The sequence below is a fragment of the Coenobita brevimanus genome, chromosome 23, assembly GCF_032717465.1.
Source record: "Coenobita brevimanus isolate Jiangsu-jjx chromosome 23, ASM3271746v2, whole genome shotgun sequence".
NCBI lineage: Eukaryota > Metazoa > Arthropoda > Malacostraca > Decapoda > Coenobitidae > Coenobita > Coenobita brevimanus.
The window spans coordinates 48,806,291-48,827,580 of NC_136976.1; the positions used below are offsets into that span (position 1 = coordinate 48,806,291).

General features: G+C 42.8%; 1 protein-coding gene across 1 annotated transcript in view; it reads left to right on the forward strand.

The window, feature by feature from the left end:
- Ssb-c31a (single stranded-binding protein c31A) overlaps positions 1 to 14,720 on the forward strand; it is a 123,515-nt gene extending 108,795 nt beyond the window's left edge. The window contains exon 5 of the mRNA XM_080267137.1: positions 14,251 to 14,720. Within this exon, the coding sequence (XP_080123263.1) occupies positions 14,251 to 14,333 (83 nt within the window). The 3' untranslated portion in view covers positions 14,334 to 14,720. The remainder of the gene's footprint in view (positions 1 to 14,250) is intronic.
- Positions 14,721 to 21,290: the final 6,570 nt, after the last annotated feature.

Consider the following 21,290-nt stretch of genomic DNA (forward strand, 5'->3'; position numbering starts at 1 on the left):
AACAATTAACTCTAAGCCTTGGCCACCCCGTTTGGGATACATGGCGTCTGGCAATGAATGAAAAAAATGAATGAATATATGTATGTTACAGGCAGATTGTGAAATCAGTCATTTCGTTAATTAAGGTCAGTTGAGTTTAAGTGTACTGTATTTAGGTTAGGTTGATCTAAGGTAAGGTAAGGTTAGGTTAGGTAAGGTTAGTTCAGGTTTGGTTAGGTTAGGTTAATTAGGCTAAAAGAAGGGAACAGTAACTTTCTATGCAAGTCACTCCATGCATACAACACCAGCAGCATGATTCACCCTGTGCAGTATGGAGCTAAATTGGTTTGAAAAATGGACTGTTGCATAGCTTAAGCAATACTTAAGACAAAGATCAGTGCCACATTCGGGATATAGTAAAGGAAAACTAATACAGCAAGTGAGAAACTCTTGAACATCTCAATTTACTGGAGGCAACTAATGGCAAGAGTGTAGGTGAATCGATCCCCATTTATTAACAAATTGGGATGATAGCCCATTTCCTATCCAGTCAGTAAAATGTCTTGAGCATATTGCATGGAATCTCGTAGCCTTCCACATCTATTTTCCCAAAGCTTTCTTCATTTTGGTTCCTTCGTAGCTGCGAGGGAAATTTCACCCAGCATCTAATTTCAGCCATAGAAAAATACTGATTAGCATTTTTCCTGAATCCGATGAGCAGCCCACCACTGCACAAACAAACCCAGGCATCGTCCCAGCAAATGCCTGAGAATCGCTGTGTTTATGTTGACGGTCCGAGACTCTTCCCGAGAATGATAATTGTTCTCCTGGCAGCGTGGCAGGCATCTGCATAAAGATGCTAGAGATTCCTAATTTCATATCGTGGCCAATATATATATCAATATTCACAGACAGTGACATGCATTTATGTCCCCTTTTATAATCTTACTATAGAGTCTGGGTACATAAGTCACTTCAGTAACCATTGGCTGTTCTAGAATGTGTGAAAAAGTCACTTCAGTAACCATTGGCTGTTCTGGAATGTGTGAAAGGGCCCTAAATTGGTATTTGTTAAATTTCCTTACAAATTTTGCAGTATTCACACAAGGATAACATGTTTTTATTAATATTAGATACTACATCATTATATATATGTTGAATAATGAGAATTACTTTCAAGTATAGTTGAAACTAAAGAACAAGAAAAATAAAAATCCATAAGTGATTACTCTCTACCACCCCATGTCTCCATTTTCTGAGAAAGACACTATGGACGCCTGGCGGGCTAGACCATGAACTAGAATTAGTCCATCCATCCATCCATCATCCAATCCTACATTGCCCCATGAGGAGCGTAGGAGCCCGGGGCTAGGCAGTTGGTCTCGACATTTAAGATGAGAGTGAGCAGCCTCACTCATCCCTGCGTGGCATTACATGAGCAATCAACCCCAACCATCCCTTGGATATAAACCTTCACCGGCTCAATCCGACTGGAGCGCAATAATTACCCACTAAACCACCAGGTGCCAAAATTTGGTTATATGGTTACCACCCAGTGTAGTTAATGGTTTCCTGGTGTACAGGAAATCATTTGGCTTGTCACTCAGTGTAGAGTCACCCACAGGCAGAAGGAAAAGGAAAGAATGAAGGAAAGAAAAGACAGAAGAGGGAGTGTAAAGTCACCCAGAGGCAGAAGGACAAAGAAAAAATGAAGGAAAGAAAGACAGAAGAGGACGGAAGGAAAGACGGATGGAAGAGAGGAAAGGGCAGACACCCGAGAGCCGCACTACATTTAGCAAGTGGATGGTGAGCGCCCCCACCTACCACAAACTAGAATTAGTAATGACTCCAATTGTATGTGTTGTTTTAAATTAGTAATTTAAAACTGATTTGCATTAATTAACCCTGCTCAGGTAACCCTCTTTTTTATTACATGTCAGGTAACCTGGGGTCTGACAGACCCCAACTTAACCTGTAGGATACGCAGTTCGATCGACCATACTGGTGTGAAAATCTGTATATGGAGCCGATTTTTCGACTCTTACAGAAGTAAAAAGTTTTATGCCCAAGGTTTAGAACTTGAATTTACACACCTTATGCCACAAACCAGAACTTTCTATACCAACTTGTTCATGAGCTATAGCCCGTCAAAGTTGAAAAAAGTTACCCTTCCAGGTGGCATGACTCCAGTTTTCTGTGCGCTTTCACCCCATTCATCCCTCATTCCTCCCCTCCCTCCTTCCAGCCGATTCATCACATAGTTCTGAGTGGTTGGAAGGGATATACGTCAATCGGGGCGGAGCATGTTTTCCCCAGTTTTTCCCTGAGGCCCTCAATCAATCACATTCTGTATCTTACGTAATTCTGAAAAAGGATTAATCGATCGTGTTAGCATTTTAGGGGTGTTAAAAAATGCAGAAAAAAATATTTGCATTATGTTTACTGAAATATGCACTGAAGCACAACTTACATAGCATGTCTTCTTACTTCTGATGCAAAATGTATGAGACCACAATTGAAAAAATAAATATACAGTAATCCCCATACCATGTGGACGCCCACTTTCTGGACATCCCCACTTACTGGACATTATCGTCCCAGGATCCAATATTCCCAAAATGGTCCGAAAACCGCAAAAAAATAAAAAAAAAAAACTACATTTTCCCGCCCGTAATTTGAACTTGGCGCGGGACAGCTTTGTTTTGGTGTGTCATTCCTCTTACGTCCACTATAGCCCCCCTTCATCCTCCCCACTTACCGCCTGTCTCTTGTTGCGAGTGCACGATCGTCATCATGGCTGCCCACATGCTCGCTTTTGTGGTGGTGCCTTACCTGCTGCAGGCTCTCCTGCTCTCGTGCCTCTCCTTCATGTGTGTGATGATGGCCCCGCCGCCTGAGAAGAGGAAGAGAGTGGTTTTGACTCTGGAGAAGAAGAGGGAGATATTGGAGAAAGTGGATGCGGGATGGTCTTTGTCACGCATCCTTCGTGAGTTCAACCTGGCCCAATCTACATTGTTTGATATTAAGAGATCCCGAGACAAACTCATGCAGTACACGGCTGACTTCTCATCAAAAAGCAAACAACGTGGAGAGGAAGATGATGTTTACTCCCAAGTATGCTGAAGTTGACCGCTCCATGTTGATTTGGTATCGACAGCAACGTGCTGCTGGTGTGATGGTGCGTGGGACAGAGCTGAAGGCTGCTGCTGAGAGGTTCCCAAGGCTTCACGATGCCGTAGACTTCAAGGCATCTGAGAGTTGGCTCTTCGCGTTCAAATTACAACATGGCCTTACCAATCGTAAATCTCATGGCGAAGCTTTGGACACTAACGAGGATGGAGTAGAGGAGTTTCGGCACAAGGTGAAGGGCTTGATTGACAGGGAGGGCCTCACTCTCGGTCAAGTCTACAATGCAGACGAAACTGGTTTATTCTATCGCTCTTTGCCTACGAACTCTCTAGCCGAGGAGACGGAGAAGCGTGTACCTGGTCGCAAGCTTTCCAAGGAACGGATATCTGCTTTGTGTTGTGCTGATGATATTGGCATGCACCGGCTTAAGCCTGTTATTGTTGGCCGTGCAAAGCAGCCTCGGTGTCTTCGTGGGTTCCTTCCTGTCGTTTGGTACCATTCCTTGAAGGCATGGTTCACAGGCCACATCTTCAAAGACTGGTTCCACTGCCATTTTGTCAAGGAGGTCATACATTTCCAGACAGAGAAACTGGGCATCCCACGCGACCAGGTAAAGGCCCTCTTTCTCCTCGACAATGCACCTGCCCACCCGTGCGACAAGGACTTGGTGGCTGAGAATGGCCGCATTAGGTGCATGTTTCTGCCACCTAATACTATTGCTCTCATCCAACCAATGGACCAAGGAGTGATCGTGGCAACGAAGCGGCTATACCGACGGAAGTTCCTGGACGAGGTGATGGTTGTTCCCGAGGACGAGGACGAGCGCAGGAAGGGACGGGACACGCGAGGCCAGTGGACTTTGGAAAACCTTCGCTGCTACAACATCAAGTCTGCCATGGAAGGAAGTCCCTGTCAAGGCTCTAGAAAATGGTTGGTCTCTTCTGCTTCTCAGAACGGATGTGGAGTACGATTTCCTAGGTTTTGACGTGGATGACTTCCATGCATATCTCCATGCGCATGGGGACGATGTTGATGTGGACAAAGTGCGTGAGTGGTTGGATGACGACGAGGGCGATCCTGGGTATCAGACCCTGTCTGATGTCAAGATCGCATCTTCAGTTGCAGGTGTCAGTACCCAGCTTGAAGATTCCGACGAGGCCGGCGACGATGATGCGGACTCCTCTCAGCATGACACTACTCCAGCCATCCCCAAGCTGAGCGCACTCCAGGAACACCTAGCGTTCGTTCTGGACTACCTGGAACACCCTGACTGCGACAGGGAAATGGGGCCCTTAGGACTTGTGGAGGAAGTGCGTGCTTTCAGGCAGTGCATCATAAATCGTCAGAATCGTCGTTCCTTGCGTCAATCAACGATTGACAGCTTTTTCAGGCCCGTGACCCCCGCTGTGCCCAGCCCTGGCTCCACTCCGTTGCCTCCCCAAGACAGGCCCTCATGCTCCGAGCCACAGCCCAGCACATCATCCACGGTGGAGTCACCGCATGACGTGAGTTTGTGCCTATCTTCAGAGTCGTCTGCAGTGGGTACGCTATCACCACGACCCAGCGACGCATCCTTAGGTCACCTGCATGTGCTACTCTCAGACTCTGACAGTGATTAGACGCCAAGAACTTCTCCACTAGACCACACGGGAATTTAGAGTGTTGTGCAGTGAAAAAAACAGTGTATAGTGTTAAGGAATTTGGGTTCTGAGTGAAAAGACAAAGATTTAATGGACTGTAAATTTAACATAAATTAACTTCAGTGTGTTTTGTTTAGAAAATGGTTTCAAGAGTGGAAAGACTTAAAGTGCAGAGTGCAACACTTATTTCATTAAGGTACAATTGAGCGCAAGTAAGATAAGAGTGCGCAGTTAAGAGAATGGAATTATGAGTGCAAATGACTAAGTTCTGTGCAAGACTTCATGAACAATGTACTGCAAGTTCTTCAGGAAATCCTTCTTACTGTCAGAGTCTGAGAGGAGGCAGTTATTCATCGAGATGGCCAGGGACTTGCTGTAAGTACCCAGAATGTTTCATATTGTACTGTACTGTATTTTCTATACTGTACTTACCTGTAACACCTCATTTCACTCTTTTATGTCCCTTTCTGGTGTGAATAGGGTATTAGGTGCTATGCATGTGCAGTAGGGAGGTATTTCTCTGAGTTAGGGTCCATAAGTACCAGTCCAGGAGCCAGGGACTTGTTCTAAGTACCCAGAATGTTTAATATTGTATAAACTCACCTCTGAACCCTAATTTTATGGTTCTTTTGCATTTATTTCAGTCTTTTATGTCCCTTATTGGTGTGATTTGGGTCCTAAATAGGTGCTATGCATGTCCAGAGGGAGTTGTATAGGTGTTTTTTTGAGTTAGGGTCCATAAGTACAAGTCCAGGAGGCTGGTGCCCACTATCCGGACAGGACCACTTTCCGGACATGCCTTTGGCTCTATTACGTCGGATAGTGGAGGGATTACTGTATATATTTTTTATGAATTTTTGAAGAAGAAAAAAAAAAAAAATGAAATTTTATAGTATACTGATAATAGCATTTGCCTGCTAAAGCTGATAATCATGAATCTGTTTTGTATCATCATCTGCAGTAGACCTATGCCCCAACTGTCTGTAAGAAAAAGTAGAACAACAGCAAATAAATAACAACTGTAGGCATAGATGATGAAAATGACACAATAACTTTGGAGTCAGATAAACCGGGGTCTGATAGACCCCAGGGTTAAAAAAAGTACAGAAAAAATGCTTGTGGTATATTTATTGAAATCTGCACTGAAACACAGCTAATGCAAAATGTGAGACCATAATGGAAAGAAAGATGAATTTTTGAAAAAATATGAAAATTTATGGTATACTGATTATAGCAGTTGTCTGACTAAAATTAATAATCATGAACCTGTTTTGCATCATCATTTGCGGTAGACAATGCCCCAACTATCAGTAAGAAAAAGTAGAACCACAGCAAATAAAAACAATTGTAGGCATAGACAATGAAAATGACACAATAACTTTGGAGTTTTTTTCAGCATTCTCAGAAAGACATACATCAAGTACTTCTTACATAATGTCAGTATACATTCAGGCCTCCCAATACAGCAGCTTGATCAAGTGGTTGGCAGCAGATGTAGAAGCACCAGGGAAAAGAAAAAGAAAAAAAAGCATTGTCATGTTTATCCCCTTATATATATATATATATATATATATAGTGGTAGGTGGTGGCAACCATCATCCACTCATTTGATGTAGTGCTGCCTACTTCTTCCTTAGCCTTTATCATTCATTTTCTGTGCCTGCCCTCCTCTCTTCCTATTTCTCCCATCTCTCCTGTCACTTCTTATTACTTTTCTTTCCTTTACAGGTGGCTTTACATTGAGTGACAAGCCAAATGGTTTCCTGTAAGCTAAGAAACCATTTACAACGCTGGGCGGTAACCATATAACCAAACCATACGTGCTCCCTACGTATCAACAAGTGGGTTGGTGGAGGGTTAGTGCCCCTCCTTGTAAAACAAATAACTCAGAGTCAAGTGGCCACCCCTTACGGGATTATGGTATCTGGCAATATATATATATATATACTATCTATATATACTATATATTATATATATACTATATATATTATATTATATATATATATATATATATATATATATATATATATATATACATATATACACAGTACATCCCCCTACTACGCGAGTATATGGGCGGCAGAGGACGGCGCATACTAGGAATTCGCATACTGTGAATACATAAACTTATGGGAAAAATTACTTATGGGCAGCACGCCCCCTTCATGGGCAGCCCTTGAGACCCCTTTCAGACCTAAGTATTGTACTATACAGGGAAACTATCTAAGACATATTACCTAAGATAAAGTAAACCAACAAGATTATGGCTTTACTATGTAAATCAACAAGGATATGGCTTAACTAAACCAACAAGAATGTGGCTGCTCACCTTTACCCAAGAGGTGGAGGTAAAAAGAGGATCCGAGGCAGGATGAGGCACCTAGCGTGCATCTCCTGCATCACCCACCACACCACCTTCCTCACCACTTTCGACTCTTTCACTAGGTAATGCACTCGCTTCATTCATAAACCCTTCAAAGTCTATTTCTGACACCTCAAACATCGAATCAGTCTCTTGATCCTCCTCAGGATATGGCTTTTCTGATGTTGAAGGGAGTGATTCCTCACTTTGTTCAAGCCGAAGGTAACAGGTGATGAGTGTTTGCTTCCGTCAGTTTACTTCCTGGTTGTACTTGTCGGTGTACTAGCGGAAAGTTTTGTCCAGTGAAGACATCACCTCCTCCACTCGCAACTGAGAGCATTCGATGTCCTTGAATTCTTCCTTGAATTTATCAGGGGCACATAGTACCTGGCTGATCTCCATCATGGACAAATCTTCACTCTCCATCACTGCTGTTGCTGCCTTTTCTGCTGCGATCTCCTGCACTGCGTCGGTCTTGTCCACTCACTGCACGATTTCCTGGGGATCCTGCTCTGCTGCTGCCGAATGTAAACCCCTGATCTCCTCCAGCGAGACGGCCTGAAACCTGGGCACAGCTTGTGCACTTATGAGAGCGGTTGCCTCGGCAGCGGCCAGGGACTGAAAACGGCTTCCTGGTGCAATTGTACACAAATGCGGTACGAGGAGATGCCAAGCATGGTTAATTGTTGCAGTGGTTATATCTGTCCAAGAGGCCAACAAGAGAGTGATGGCATCCTTGAGGATGAATGACTGCCAAAAAGCCATAATAGTCATCTCAGGAGTTGAAGTTGGTTGTGCGTGGTGAGAGTGAAGTGGGTGGCGAGTCCAAACCATCCTAGGCGTCCATGACATCACTCCCAACTGTGTTCAAGTCAAGAATTGCCTGCAGTTCCTCACAGCTGTCGATCTTGCTACAGAGGTGATCGTAGAGGCATTGGTGGTATAGCTGCTTGACCGTTGCAATCAACTCCTGGTCTAGCGGTTGGATGAGAGAGGTCGTTCTTGGGGGCAGAAAAATGATCTTGCATTCCTTGCTGAGGTCTGCTAGCCAGGTTGGATGACTGAGGGCATTATCAAGGATTAGAAGCACCTTGAAGGGGATGCCAAGTTCTCGGGATTTTGCCTTGGCATTAGGGATGAAATGCCGCAACAGCCACTCGGAAATGATGCTACTTGTCTTCCAACCATTGGAATTGCTGTACCAGTATAGACCGCTGTCATCCATGCAACACAAATTCTTGTAACATCTGGGGTGTTCTGCGGTATGCACCACAACAGGCCGCATCTTGTGTGAGCCTGACAAGTTCACAGCGAACATGACTATTATCCTGCTCTTGTCGATTTTTCAGCCCTGGGCCTGGCGCTGGTGCTTACTAATATAAGTACACTTCGGCATAGCCTTGTAGTATAGGGCTGTTTCATCAGTGTTATAAATTTCATTCCTGCTGTAGCCACCCTGCTCGATTATCCCCTTTAGGATGGCTGGATAATCCCTGGCCGCCATTTCATCCGCTGATGCACGCTCCCCTGTGAGGCGAATGTGACATAGCTCCTTCCTCTTCAGAAAGCGGCAAAGCCATCCCATGGAGGCTTTGAATGGTTTCTTTACAGTAAGCTTCAGAGCTGCAGCTTTGTAGAAAATCTTGGCCTGGTCCCTGATGTAGTGCCTGTTTAGTGGAATTCCTTCCTTCTCCTTCCTCAGGATAATGTAGCCAGGTACCGCTCCATAAGAATTATAGCCTGGTTGGTCAGCCTGCTTCTCCTGTCGAATGCCTGCGCCCCATATGTCTTCACAGTCTTCTTTTTGGCCTCCCTGTTAGCACATATAGTTCGCCCGGACGATTCTGCCAAGCCTAGTGCCTTGCCAATGGCTGTGTTACCCTTCCCACTCTCCTTCCTAATGACTTGCATCCTCATGGCATGGGTGATGCACTTCTTCCTGGGGAGGGGGCAGACATCCTGGCTCACAGAAATAATAGTTTTGGAGTACACGGGGACGTACCTGGAACAGCAAGTGTACCCTCTGTGCGCGTGTGTTTCCTCTGTTGGGATTCTCACCTCACCACCCTTCAAGCAGCGCATATGGGCATCAAGTGATGAGTGAGCAGCATCGTCACAAGGTGGGTGGAGCGTAAGTAACTGTTATCACTTCTCGGGGGGGGGATGTCGCGTACTCCAGGTAACCCCGGATTTAGGCCACTATTCACTCCCCATCTCGCTTACAAGGGGTTCAGTTTGCTGACTAATAAAAAATACACACACACACACACACACAAAATAGGTCCTCGCATACAAGGGGAATCGCATACTCGGAACTTGGATACTGTGGGGATGTACTGTATGTATATACTGTATATATATATATATATATATATATATATATATATATATATTTTTTTTTTTTTTTTTTTTTTTATGCGAGGAAGAAGGAACCAAAGGCCATGGCCCGCAGTAACAGTTCCCTCCAAGAGAAAAACAAAATACAATAGAGAGCCAAATTCAAGATCCGATCATTTTGAGATGCCTGGACACACTGCGTTTGAAAGACTGGAGATCATAGGCAGCAGGAAATACAGACAGAGGGAGACAGTTCCAGAGTTGACCTGTTGCATAAATGAAAGACTGGGAGTAACGGTTAACTCTTGCATTAGAGAGTTGGACAGAAAAGGGATGAGAGTTTGCTGCCAGACGGGTGCTACGCGCCCGTCGTAGAGGTGGAGGAATGCAAGCAGACAGTTCAGAGGAGCAGTGACCATTAAAGTAGCGATAGAAAAGAGATAAAGATGCAACAGTGCGGCGAAGAGACAGAGGCTGAAGGGAGTCAGTAAGAGGAGGAGAGTTAATGAGACGAAAAGCCTTTGACTCCACCCTATTGAGAAGAGCTGTATGTGGGGAGCCTCCCCACACATGAGAGTTGTACTCCACACAGGGGCGGATAAAACCTCTGTATAGAGTCAACAATTGTGCAGGGGTAAAGAAAGAGCGGAGTCGGCTTAGCACACCCAATCTCTTAGAAGCAGATTTTACAAGAGATGTAATATGATCTTTCCAAGATAAGTCCCGAGTAAATGAAACCCCAAGCATGTTCAAGGATGATGCAGGATTAAGCTGAATATTATTAAACATTAATGGGTATACCTGTGGAAGATTTTGTCGGGTTGATAGGTGTAAGAACTGAGTCTTAGATGCATTAAAGACAACCATATTATTTTTACCCCAGTCAGCGATACGAGCCAAGTCAGACATTAGGTGTGCCATAGCCTCATCCCTTGTTTCTTGAAGCAACTGTTGAGATGGGCGTTGCGGGAACCGAATGGAAAGGTGAAGGGTGGAGTCATCAGCGTATGAGTGGATAGGGTTAGATGTACAGCTTAGAAGATCATTGATGAATAAAAGGAAGAGAGTTGGTGATAGGACAGAGCCCTGAGGAACACCACTGTTGATAGATCTAGGAGAAGAACGATGGCCGTCTACAACAGCGGCTATAGAACGACCAGAAAGGAAGCTAGCGATGAAGGCACAGATAGAAGGATAGAAACCGTAGGAGGGCAGTTTGGAAATTAAAGATTTATGCCAGACTCGATCGAAAGCCTTTGAGATGTCAAGTGCAATGGCAAAGCTTTCGCCAAAGTCCCGAAAGGAGGATGACCAGGAGTCTGAAAGGTAGGTGAGAAGATCGCCAGTGGAGCGTCCCTGACGGAACCCATACTGACGATCGGAAAGAAGGTTGTGATAGGAAAGATGCCTTAAAATTTTTCTATTAAGAATTGACTCGAAAACTTTTGAAATACAGGACGTTAAAGCAATTGGACGATAGTTGGAGGGTTGGGAGTGGTCACCCTTCTTTGGGACTGGCTGAATGAGAGCAAACTTCCAGCAAGAAGGAAAGGTACAAGTTGACAGACAAAGGCGAAAGAGTTTGCCTAGGCAGGGTGTAAGCACAGAAGCACAGTTCTTGAGAACAACAGGAGGGACCCCATCAGGCCCATATGCCTTGTTAGTACTGAGGCCAGTGATGGCAGAAAATACATCAACTGAAGAAATTTTAATGTCAGCCATGAGGAAGTCAGAGGGGAGAAGTGATGGAGGAACAGCACCGGAATCGTCTAAGGTGGAATTGGAGGAGAAAGTCTGTGCGAAGAGATCTGCTTTATCAGTAGAAGAAATAGCTACAGAACCATCAGAGTAGAAAAGAGGAGGGAAGGATGATGAGGTAAAGTTGTTAGAAAGATTTTTGGCAAGGTGCCAGAAGGAGCGGGAAGAATTCAAGTTGGAGAGTTGAGAGCATTTAGTATGGATGAAATTATTTTTAGTAGAGCGAAGAACAGACTTAGCACGATTCCGGGCAGAAACGTAAAGATGATGTGATTCAGGTGTGGGTTGGCTCCGGTACCTTTTGTAGGCCCTCTCCTTGTTGAGGACAGCATTAGAACAAGCGTGATTAAACCAAGGCTTTCTTGCGTTAGTCAAAGGATATGAGAAAGGAATGTATGCTTCCATGCCCGAGAGAATAACCTCCGTAATGCGCGAGGCACACTCAGATGGCTCCCGGCCATGGAAGCAATAATCATTCCAGGGAAAATCAAAGAAGTACTGCCTGAGGGCCTCCCAGTTCGCGGCTCCAAAGTGCCACAGACGACGTTTCCCTGGAGGGTCCACAGGCCGTACCGGAGTGATAGGACAGGTTAAGGTAATAAGGTTGTGATCGGAGGAGCCCAACGGAGAGAAAAGATTAACAGAGTAAGCAGAAGGATTAGTTGTGAGGAAGAGGTCAAGTATGTTGGGGCTCTCTCCAAGGCGGTCAGGGATACGGGTAGGGTGCTGTACAAGCTGCTCTAGGTCATTAAGGATAGAAAAGATGTAGGCTTGTTCACCAGGTGGATCCGTGAAAGGAGAGGAGAGCCAAAGGTGGTGGTGAACATTGAAATCTCCAAGAATGGAGATTTCAGAGAAAGGAGAAATGGACAGAATGTGTTCCATCGTAGAAGTAAGATAGTCAAAGAATTTTTGATAGTCAGTAGAATTAGGGGATAAGTAAACAGCACAGATATATTTAGTCAGAGAATGACAGGAAAGCCGAAGCCAGAGTGTGGAGAATTCAGAAGAATCAAGTTCAGGAACACGAGAGCAAGATAAGTCGTTGCGTATGTATACACAACAGCCACCTTTGGCTTTGAAATGAGTATAGAGAAAGTAGGAGGATACAGAAAAGGGTTTGCTGTCGGTTGCCTCAGACAGCTGAGTCTCCGTCAGAAAAAGAAGGTGAGGTTTAGAGGAGGAGAGGTGGTGCTCAACAGAGCGAAAGTTAGATGAAAGGCCGCGAATGTTGCAGAAATGAAGAAGAAGAGAGTCAGACAGTGGTTCCAGGCACTGTATATATGTATGAATGGATGTATATTTATATATATATATATACACATACATATATATATATATATACATACATATATATAGACAAATACACATACACATACACGTCATGTAACCCGGGGTCTGACATACCCTGATGATATCACAAGTCAGGTAATCTGGGGTCTGACAAGACTGTGATGATGTCACACGTCAGGTAACCTGGGGTGTATAGGACCCCATCAGCTCTATAGACCAAAAATAGAGCCAGATCCAGGAATGACCCCATCACCTCCCTAAACTGCTTAACTAGTCAGGCAGATAGATAGGAGGACAAATCCCTGGGGCTATGGTAATATATGAAAATGAAAAAAAAAATTGGAGCTGGGGTCTATGAGACCCAGGGTTACCTGACGAGGTTAAATCGATGTTCAACTTTACTATGTAAACATTGAGCAGCCATCTTGGCTTACATGTGTAACCACGTCCTCACGAGATAATTGGGGGTGGCTGTCGAAAATATCCTTCTAGTGAAAATGTTGGACCTTGTTGGAGGGACAGAGTCGAGTGACAGCAGTGGAAATGAGTTACTCGAGAGGAGCCTGTGGAGTCACATGGAGTGGCAGACTGACAAATGAGGACTTGAAGGAGCTTTGTGATGTGGATGTGGATGTGGATGTGATAGGAAGTGTTAGCAGAAACTTATTGAGGTGGTTTGGCTACGTGGAGAGGATGGAGAGAGAGAGGCTGAAGAGGAGAGTGTATGCGAGTGAGGTGGAGGTGGAGGCCAAGGATGAGATGGTGGGATGGAGTGGAGAGGTATATGAGAGAGAGGGGTGTGAGCTGGGAGCAGGGCTGTGAAATGGCGAAGGATAGGGCGACATGGAGGCGATTTGTTTGTGGCTACCCCTTACAGGATTAAGGCGTCTGGCAAAAGGTAGACAGAAATCGTGATTACCTGTAATTTTTGTATATTATGCTGAGACAGAGTTTAACTTTTGAATTATCATTGTAGCGATTTATCACATAAATGAAGCCGTATAATGAGGCCTGACTGCACTGTGTACTGTATTTTATATGTTTGGATGTGTACAGATGACATTAAACATCCTGTCACCCCTCCAGCTTTTCTCTCCATGACTTTTGCAGATCACTGTGGTTAATCCACAGCATCTGATCCTGATGGCTTTATTTAGCTGCAAATCAGTGCCTTCTGTGCCAGTTGCTGTGGCATGAAGTCCATGGAAGGAAAAACAGATAAGGCCACAAAATATATGATGGCATCTGTACTTTGGGGAGGGTGATGAAAGTCATACATAAGAAACCTTCTATGGCCACTAGACATAATACATAATTCTATTTAACCCATATGTTATTTAGTGTTATCCAAATTCTGTTGTAAGTGTATATTTAGTATATTATGACTGGATCCGAACTTAGGGAGGATGGCTAAAATCACAAAAGAGTAATTCTCTGTGGCTACCTGGCAAAACCTCATTTAACCCATGTAGAGCCACGTTGCTATCAGAATTATCGTTATTTGAATTAGTTTTACATGACATAATACCTTCAGATACCAGGAGTTGCATATACTATGGAACAGTGATTCTGCAAAAGTTAACTTTACTTTCCCAGCTCCCATATTAAAAAAGTTGTCAGGTATGCACAGAGTTAGTATTTACTTTCAGCATTATGTAACTGTACGTGCAGGATATTTTTCTGTTTTCTGTCTGTAGAATATGTAATTTTTATTTTTGAATGCAACCTTCTGAAATGTGTCTTTGTCGGCAGGTATATCATTGAATGCATCACAGTGGAATAAACTCAAGACGCTTGTTGAGGATGTGGATGAAGAAGTTCAACATCTGACCTAATGTGGGAGAACTGAGTCACAGCTGCACTGATAACTCATTTCAGTGGTCTGCTCTATTGTACTTGTCAGTCTGAGCATCACAGTTAACATGTTTGTCATGTACCATTGCTCTTCATATCAGTACTGTAACTATAGGTACTTGTAGTCAGTTTACCAAAAAAAAAAATCTAATTTAGTTTTCAAAGGACCACTTATCATGAATCGTAACCTAATTCGTCAAATTGCAGTATTTTGTTTGGTTGAAAATGTTTTCATATTTGTGTTATTCATGAAGCTACAGGTTTTGTTAAAATTCACTTAACACAAATATAGGTGTTATGAGAATTAACTACTGTAATATGGTTTATTTTTTATTGTATCTTTTGTTAAAAAATAAATTTTCCAAATTCATGGTGTTTGATAAATAATCCACATATAATACTGCTACACATACAGGATCTTCATCTAGCACAGTACTACAGTTAGAGATAGGCACATAATATTTTAAATGTAATGAATGCTGTAAATTGGCAAACAAAACCCAATTAATATTGGTATCTATTAGAAAGGTAAAATTATACAATAAGCGGAATCAGCTGAGTAATGAAAAATGAACAGATGTTTGTTTTACCCAATGACCCTAGACTCTTTATAAGTCTTCTAGCACTCATTTCTCAACCTTTTTAGGTATGAAATAAGACTGTAATAATTATTTTCCAAAAATATGGTTGTACCCCACATCCTGTTCATTATCTTAAAAGGAAAAGAAACCTGAACTAAAACATAGGAAGTCTGTTGACCATAATATTATATCTGTGGTTAAAATGACACTGGACACAAAAACAATACCTAAATAGCTTTGGTTGATCACAACTTTTATTGATATTGTCTTCGTGAAACTGTCTTTGAGCCTCCCTCATTAACCTTGTACAGTATAATCATTTCTTGCCTGTTTATAGTTGTTATATGCCCTCTCACTGTTGTGTCTTCTGTATCTGTTCCACAGCAATTCTCTTTTTTCGTTTGTTACATTCTGTATTAAAGCATTTCTTTATTTTCATTTCTCTTTCTTTGTGCTGAGGAATGCAATTTTGGACTCCTGTTTCATAAAAGTCACAGAATTTTCTCTATATGACATTTAAATCTTGTCCTCTAAGCTCCTTTTCTCAGTCTGTTTCTAAGTGGTACTTCTTCAGGTCATGATAGATGCCCTTTTTGTAGATTAGACTCTTTTTGTAACTATCATTACTGTTAACTATGTCATATGCAATCCTGAAGTCACAATTTAATACTGCATGGTCGCTTTTGCCGAATGGAGGGTGGTACAGTATATTGTCAGTATCATTTTCTTGCCTAGTAAGTATAAGGTCTAGTACTGATGGATCACCAAGTCCTCTCTTTCTGGTGTTTTACTTTACGTGGTGTGTTAGGAAAAACTCTGCACAAGATCTAGGAGCTTTTGATCCCAACAGCTTTCATAGCATCTTACATCAAGAGTATTCCAATTTATACTTGTATTAAAATCTCCAGTTAATATAATTCTTTCAGATTTCTCTTCCATTCTATGCAGTAATGTTCTTAAACTGTGAATTGTTTGTTTTGGGTGGCATGTATATATTTGCCACAAGTACTTTCCCTTCAGGTGTGTTAATCTCCAATACAATCAGTTCTACATGTGAGGGTATATCTACTGGTACTTCTGTTTCTTTGACTTGTAGTTTTTTCTTTGTTAAGATTACAATTCCTCCTCCTTTTCTTAAATTTCTGTCTCTTCTCCATTTACTGTATTCCTCCGCATTTAGGTTATTGTTTGATAACTTTGGGGTTAAATTTATTTAAGTAAAGCAGATAATATTTGGTTCCTTTTCTATGGTATAGTCTTTCATCTCTAATAATTTAGACACCATTCCATCTACATTTGAGTACTTCAACTTAATCATCTTGTTTACATACTTGCCATAGCTTGAGTCTACTGCCTTCCTTCTCTGTATTCCCTGTTGGTTATGTACCACTTTCACACCTGCAATCCAGTTACAGTAGAAGCTCAATTTAATGGAAGCAGAATTTAGCAGAAGCTTGAAAAAGCAGAACTATTTTTTTTCCTTTAGGTACATTCAATGTACCAGAGCTTTTCCAGTCAATCATGTGACGTGGAGTGTCACTAACAAAACAAGCTGCTTTCTCCCAAGGAGAACTATTATTTTCTGTTAGGTACTCACAATTTACCGAAACTTTTCTGGTCAATTACGAGGCATGGGGTGTCACTAACGGAAACTAGCTGCTTTATCCCAGGCCACTCACCCAGTCTCAGTCTCCTAGCAATCGCCGTACTGTTTGCATCTTCTCCCCGAGTGTGCATGATTACCTTGCCATTACAAATTTTTTTTGTGCATTTTCTTGTGAAAATAACCAAAACAATTGTTCGCCATGCCTAAAGTGCAGGAGAATAAAGAAAGCATGAGGCTTTCTCTGGCCCAGAAATTGGAAGTAATCGAGAAAATAGAGCATGGTACGCCTGTGGGGTCGCTTGTGACCGAGTATGGGGTCCAGAAAACCCAAGTGTATGAAATCTAAAAGCATAAGGAAGATATTAAGAAACTGAAAGTGGTGCCAGACGCGAGTGCTAGTTTTCTCGGAAAACCTTCATTTTTGGAATAGTGGTCTCTAAAGAAGCCTTAATATGAAAAACTTGAGGAGGCTGTGTTTAAGTGGTACCAGCAGCAGAGAGCCCAGGGTATGTCAGTGCATGGGCCTGAGTAAAAGAATGCTGCTTTAAGGTTTGCGGAAGTGGAAATAAAAGATTTCCATGCGAGTGATGGTTGGATCTCAAACTTTTCAAAACGGAACAATATCGTGCATAATAAGATAGTGGGTGAGGGGTGCAGTGCTGATGTTGCGAACGTGCAGCCATTCATTGACAAAATAAGGGTAATTAAGAGTGAAACAGGCCTTCAGGACTGACAGATTTATAATGCTGACGAGACTGGGCTGTTTTGGCAGTCACTGCCAAACAGCACACGTGCAGCAAGAAGCCAGTCCAGTGTCCCAGGCCACAAACAAAGCAAGTCTCAAGTGTCTGTGTTGCTGTGTGTGAATGCAGACACGACCCACAGACCGCAGCCCACATGCAAAGAGACCACATGCGATGTGGCCAATTATGGACAATCTGCCTGTTGACTGTGACAGCAATGCCAAGGCCTAGTTTACTGGCACCATACCCAGGTCTTAGTTCTTCACAAAGTTTGTTGAGTCAGTGAAGAACTACCAGTTGAGGGAGCATAATGTGCGACCGGGGCTGGTGAAGGTTTTCCTTCCCCTTGATCAGGCCCCAGTTCACCCCTCAGAGATCCTGGCACAACGGGCAGATTCATACCATGTTCCTCCCTGCCAGCACCATTTCCATCCTACGGCCCATGGACCAGAGTATCATAAACACCTTCAAGAGGCATTACAGGAGGTTAATGCTGGATGATATCTTGGTGGTGGAGATGGAGCCTGAGGCAGGAGTGTGGAGGCATGGAAAAAATACAGCATGCACGATGCAGTCATTAACATCCGGAAAGCATGGGATGCCATAGCCAACAGGACCATCATGCATGGGTGGAATGCCATGTTCGGGCAGAGGGACGTGGCTCAGTGGGTGGAGGACGAGGCTGCCACCTTACGAAGGGTTCATGGCAGAGAATTGCAGGCAGGCCTTCCACCAAGCAGGAGAGGCTGAGGTGGAGCTGGAGGAGATCCAGGAGTGGCTGGATCTTGACGCTGGTGACCCTAGCTTCCACACCCAGACCGAGGATGAGATCGTGGCCGAGGTGACAGCAGAGGAGCCTCCACCTGAGGAAGATGTGACAGAGTTTGCAGATCTGAAGAAAAGAGCCCCCCATGCCTCAGACTGTGTAGAAGCTGTGCTTGACTACATCCTTGACTCCAACTACGAGGATCTGCAGAACTTCTACCCCCACCTGAGGGAAATGCAAACTAAAATAAAAAAGATTCAAAGGGATCTGTATGAACCACGGCAGACCAAGATCCACAAATTCTTCAAACCACCACCGTCACGTCCACCCAAGGAAAGGAAGAACAGCTGGACTTCCGATATTTCCATGCCATCCACCAGCAGCCTTCCCTCCACAGAATCTTTCCCAAGGGACACTGGCCATGACACCCTCATTCACACCATCCCTGAGGATCCCCAGCCCCACCATCACCCCAGTGCCTCCCCTAATGCTGATGGAGTGAGACTTAGACTGTGAATAGCCAACCATCACACCTGACACAAGTTTGGGGGTGCTGTATGGCTACCTGTGTCAGGCACAATTCTGCAAACAAGTGCATAACTCCCACATTTGGAGGTGATGTTTCTACTGTTTTATATATTACTGTATTGTGGGTTCTGACTGCTGTGTGTATCGTTATGGGTTGTGACTAGCATAGGCAGCATCTGTGTGTAGCATAAGTAGGTATTTAGTAGCAACTGTGTGTAACATCTTTGTGTAGGCTTTAGGTCACGAGGGAGGGGAAAAATATTGGAAAAATTGCAATTTACGGGAAAATTCCGTTTTATCTATGGTTTTCTAACAGAAGCTTGATAAAACGGAAAGTGTGAACGGAACAGGTGGGCTCTATTATTCCAATATATCAAGCTTCTCCTGTACTTTGTAAAAAGATTTACTCTTCTCTGCCTTTGATCTTCCATGGTTCTTTGTTTGCTTCCTCCCTCTTCTCCTTTAGTATTCCCATTTCCTCTTGAGTTAGGGATCTTTTTATCCATACTTTTTTTAATTCCTCGTTTTCCATGAGTTTGTTTGCATTTTTTAGTATTTCTTCCACAGTGTTCACACTCCGCAAGGTTACTTTCAGGGGCCTTGACTTATTTCTCTCATATTTCCCTAGCCTTTTATGTTCCTCTATGTCATTATCACAGATTTCTTGTGATACCTCCTTCAATACGTTCATTATATTTGCCGTCTCCTTTTTGTCTCTCGAAATTTTGTTTCGTATTTCTTCTTTATTTATACCAGTGGTTACCATAGATTTGTTGATATCTGCTGAATCTTTGACCAGTTTTGGGTTGTTTTTAGTGATTTCTTTCACTTCCTTTCTAATGCTTTTTTCTTCAACTTTCTTTTCTAAGTCTTTAATTACTTTCACCATTTCAGCATACGTAGTTTGTACTTCATCTTTGTAACTTTGCATCACTTCGTTCATGTGGGTATCTTCTTTTCACTATCATTGCTTTGGTCTATCAGACTGCTTGCTTGCCTAATTGTCTCTGTATCATTTCTGAACTCCTCCAAAATACTATTATGGTTGACAAGTGTACATGCCATTTCACTAATCTTCCTTCTAAGTGAACCCACCTCAACTGACAGGTCATCCATTGTTGTGTCTTCTTTAAGTCCTTTACTGATTTTTCATTTTCTTCATTCTGCATGCGTAATTGCTTCTTAATTTCATCTATTTCATTTTGAAAAGTTTTCTCCAGTTATTCACTTTCTCTATTAATTTATTATGTTTCCATTTCAATCAGTTCTTGGTAGAAATCATCATCCTGTTTTCTACCTTTATCCCTTTTCTTAACTCCTTCCTTATTCACTTGACTAAAGATACTTATCTTGTGTGGTATTTCACTTAGAATGATCAGTTCTAATTACAAAGTTTGCATCTTCCTGCTACCCGCCTGGGGACAGATGACACTCAGTTGATGATGCGTTGATCATCGGATTCTTGCACTAATTGGATGTATTCTATTATCTGGACAACACTTTTGCTTATACATGCTCTACTACATTAGAACATCATTTAGTTTAACCTAGTACAGAGCTTGACTCATATAAAGATACTATTTAGTTGTGGCCAAGGGTGTGCAGCGCAAAGCAAGGTGACAGACGTGCTACCTCTGGTGTTGCCTCATTGTGTGTGTGTGTGTGTGTGTGTGTGTGTGTGTGTTACATTGTTACAACATTTGTGCATTAACAAAGCACTTGGGAACCATATGTTAGAGGTACAACAGCAGGTTAGGTCTTTATAATGGATTTCCAATACGGTACTTATAATGCATTTTTTTTTGGCACAGCACCCTGGCAGAATTCATTGCGTTACTGGAGGTGCCACTGTACAGTACAGATATCCCCTGAATGTTGCACCCAGTGTTAACCTAGGGTTCTGCGTGAGTTGGATTTACCCAAATCAGACAGTTGAAACCCATCATTCATGTAGAGCCTAATGTATTACCATCATTTGTAGCCAGACTCTCACTTCCTTCCTTGTATAGCCAAACTTGCATACAGTATTGATATGCATTACAGTAAGACCTCACTATAACAGACTAATTGGTGCCCTAACGATTCCGAAAAATGCGAAATTCCAACAAAAGCAACATCCGGACTTCCCCCTGCTAATCCGGACTTTTTCCGATATATCAGACACTAATCCAGATTGCATGAACAGTTCTTAAACTGTTTTGACTACCACTGAGGTACTGTACTTTGTTATAACTTCACTACATTAATCAAATGGTATAATACATATAATAATACTGTACCGTACACTGATAAACACATCTTTTATTTACCTTATTGTGGTGAACATAGCTGAAGTGGTCAGGCAGTCCTTACTGCTTCTGGCTTTATCGGACTTTTTCCGACATACAGGAATTTAGTCTGGTAGATCCTCAAGTCTGATAAAAGCGAATTCCGATCTATTGAAGTCCGTTATATCGAGGTTTTACTGTATATAGACATATGTTACTATTTAGAGGTGAAAGAGACATAAGACAGTGGCATTTGAGAGGTTTAAAAAACACTACAGTATTTACTATGGAAAAGTATACCTATTTTCAAGTATGTTTAAGATACAGTGATGCTTTCAGGTGGCTCATTACCTCTGTACTGAGTGTCAAGCTAAGCTGTTCACTATAGTACAGGAAACCATTTACAGTGCTGGGCAGTAACTGTATAACCAAATGGCATCTGGTGGT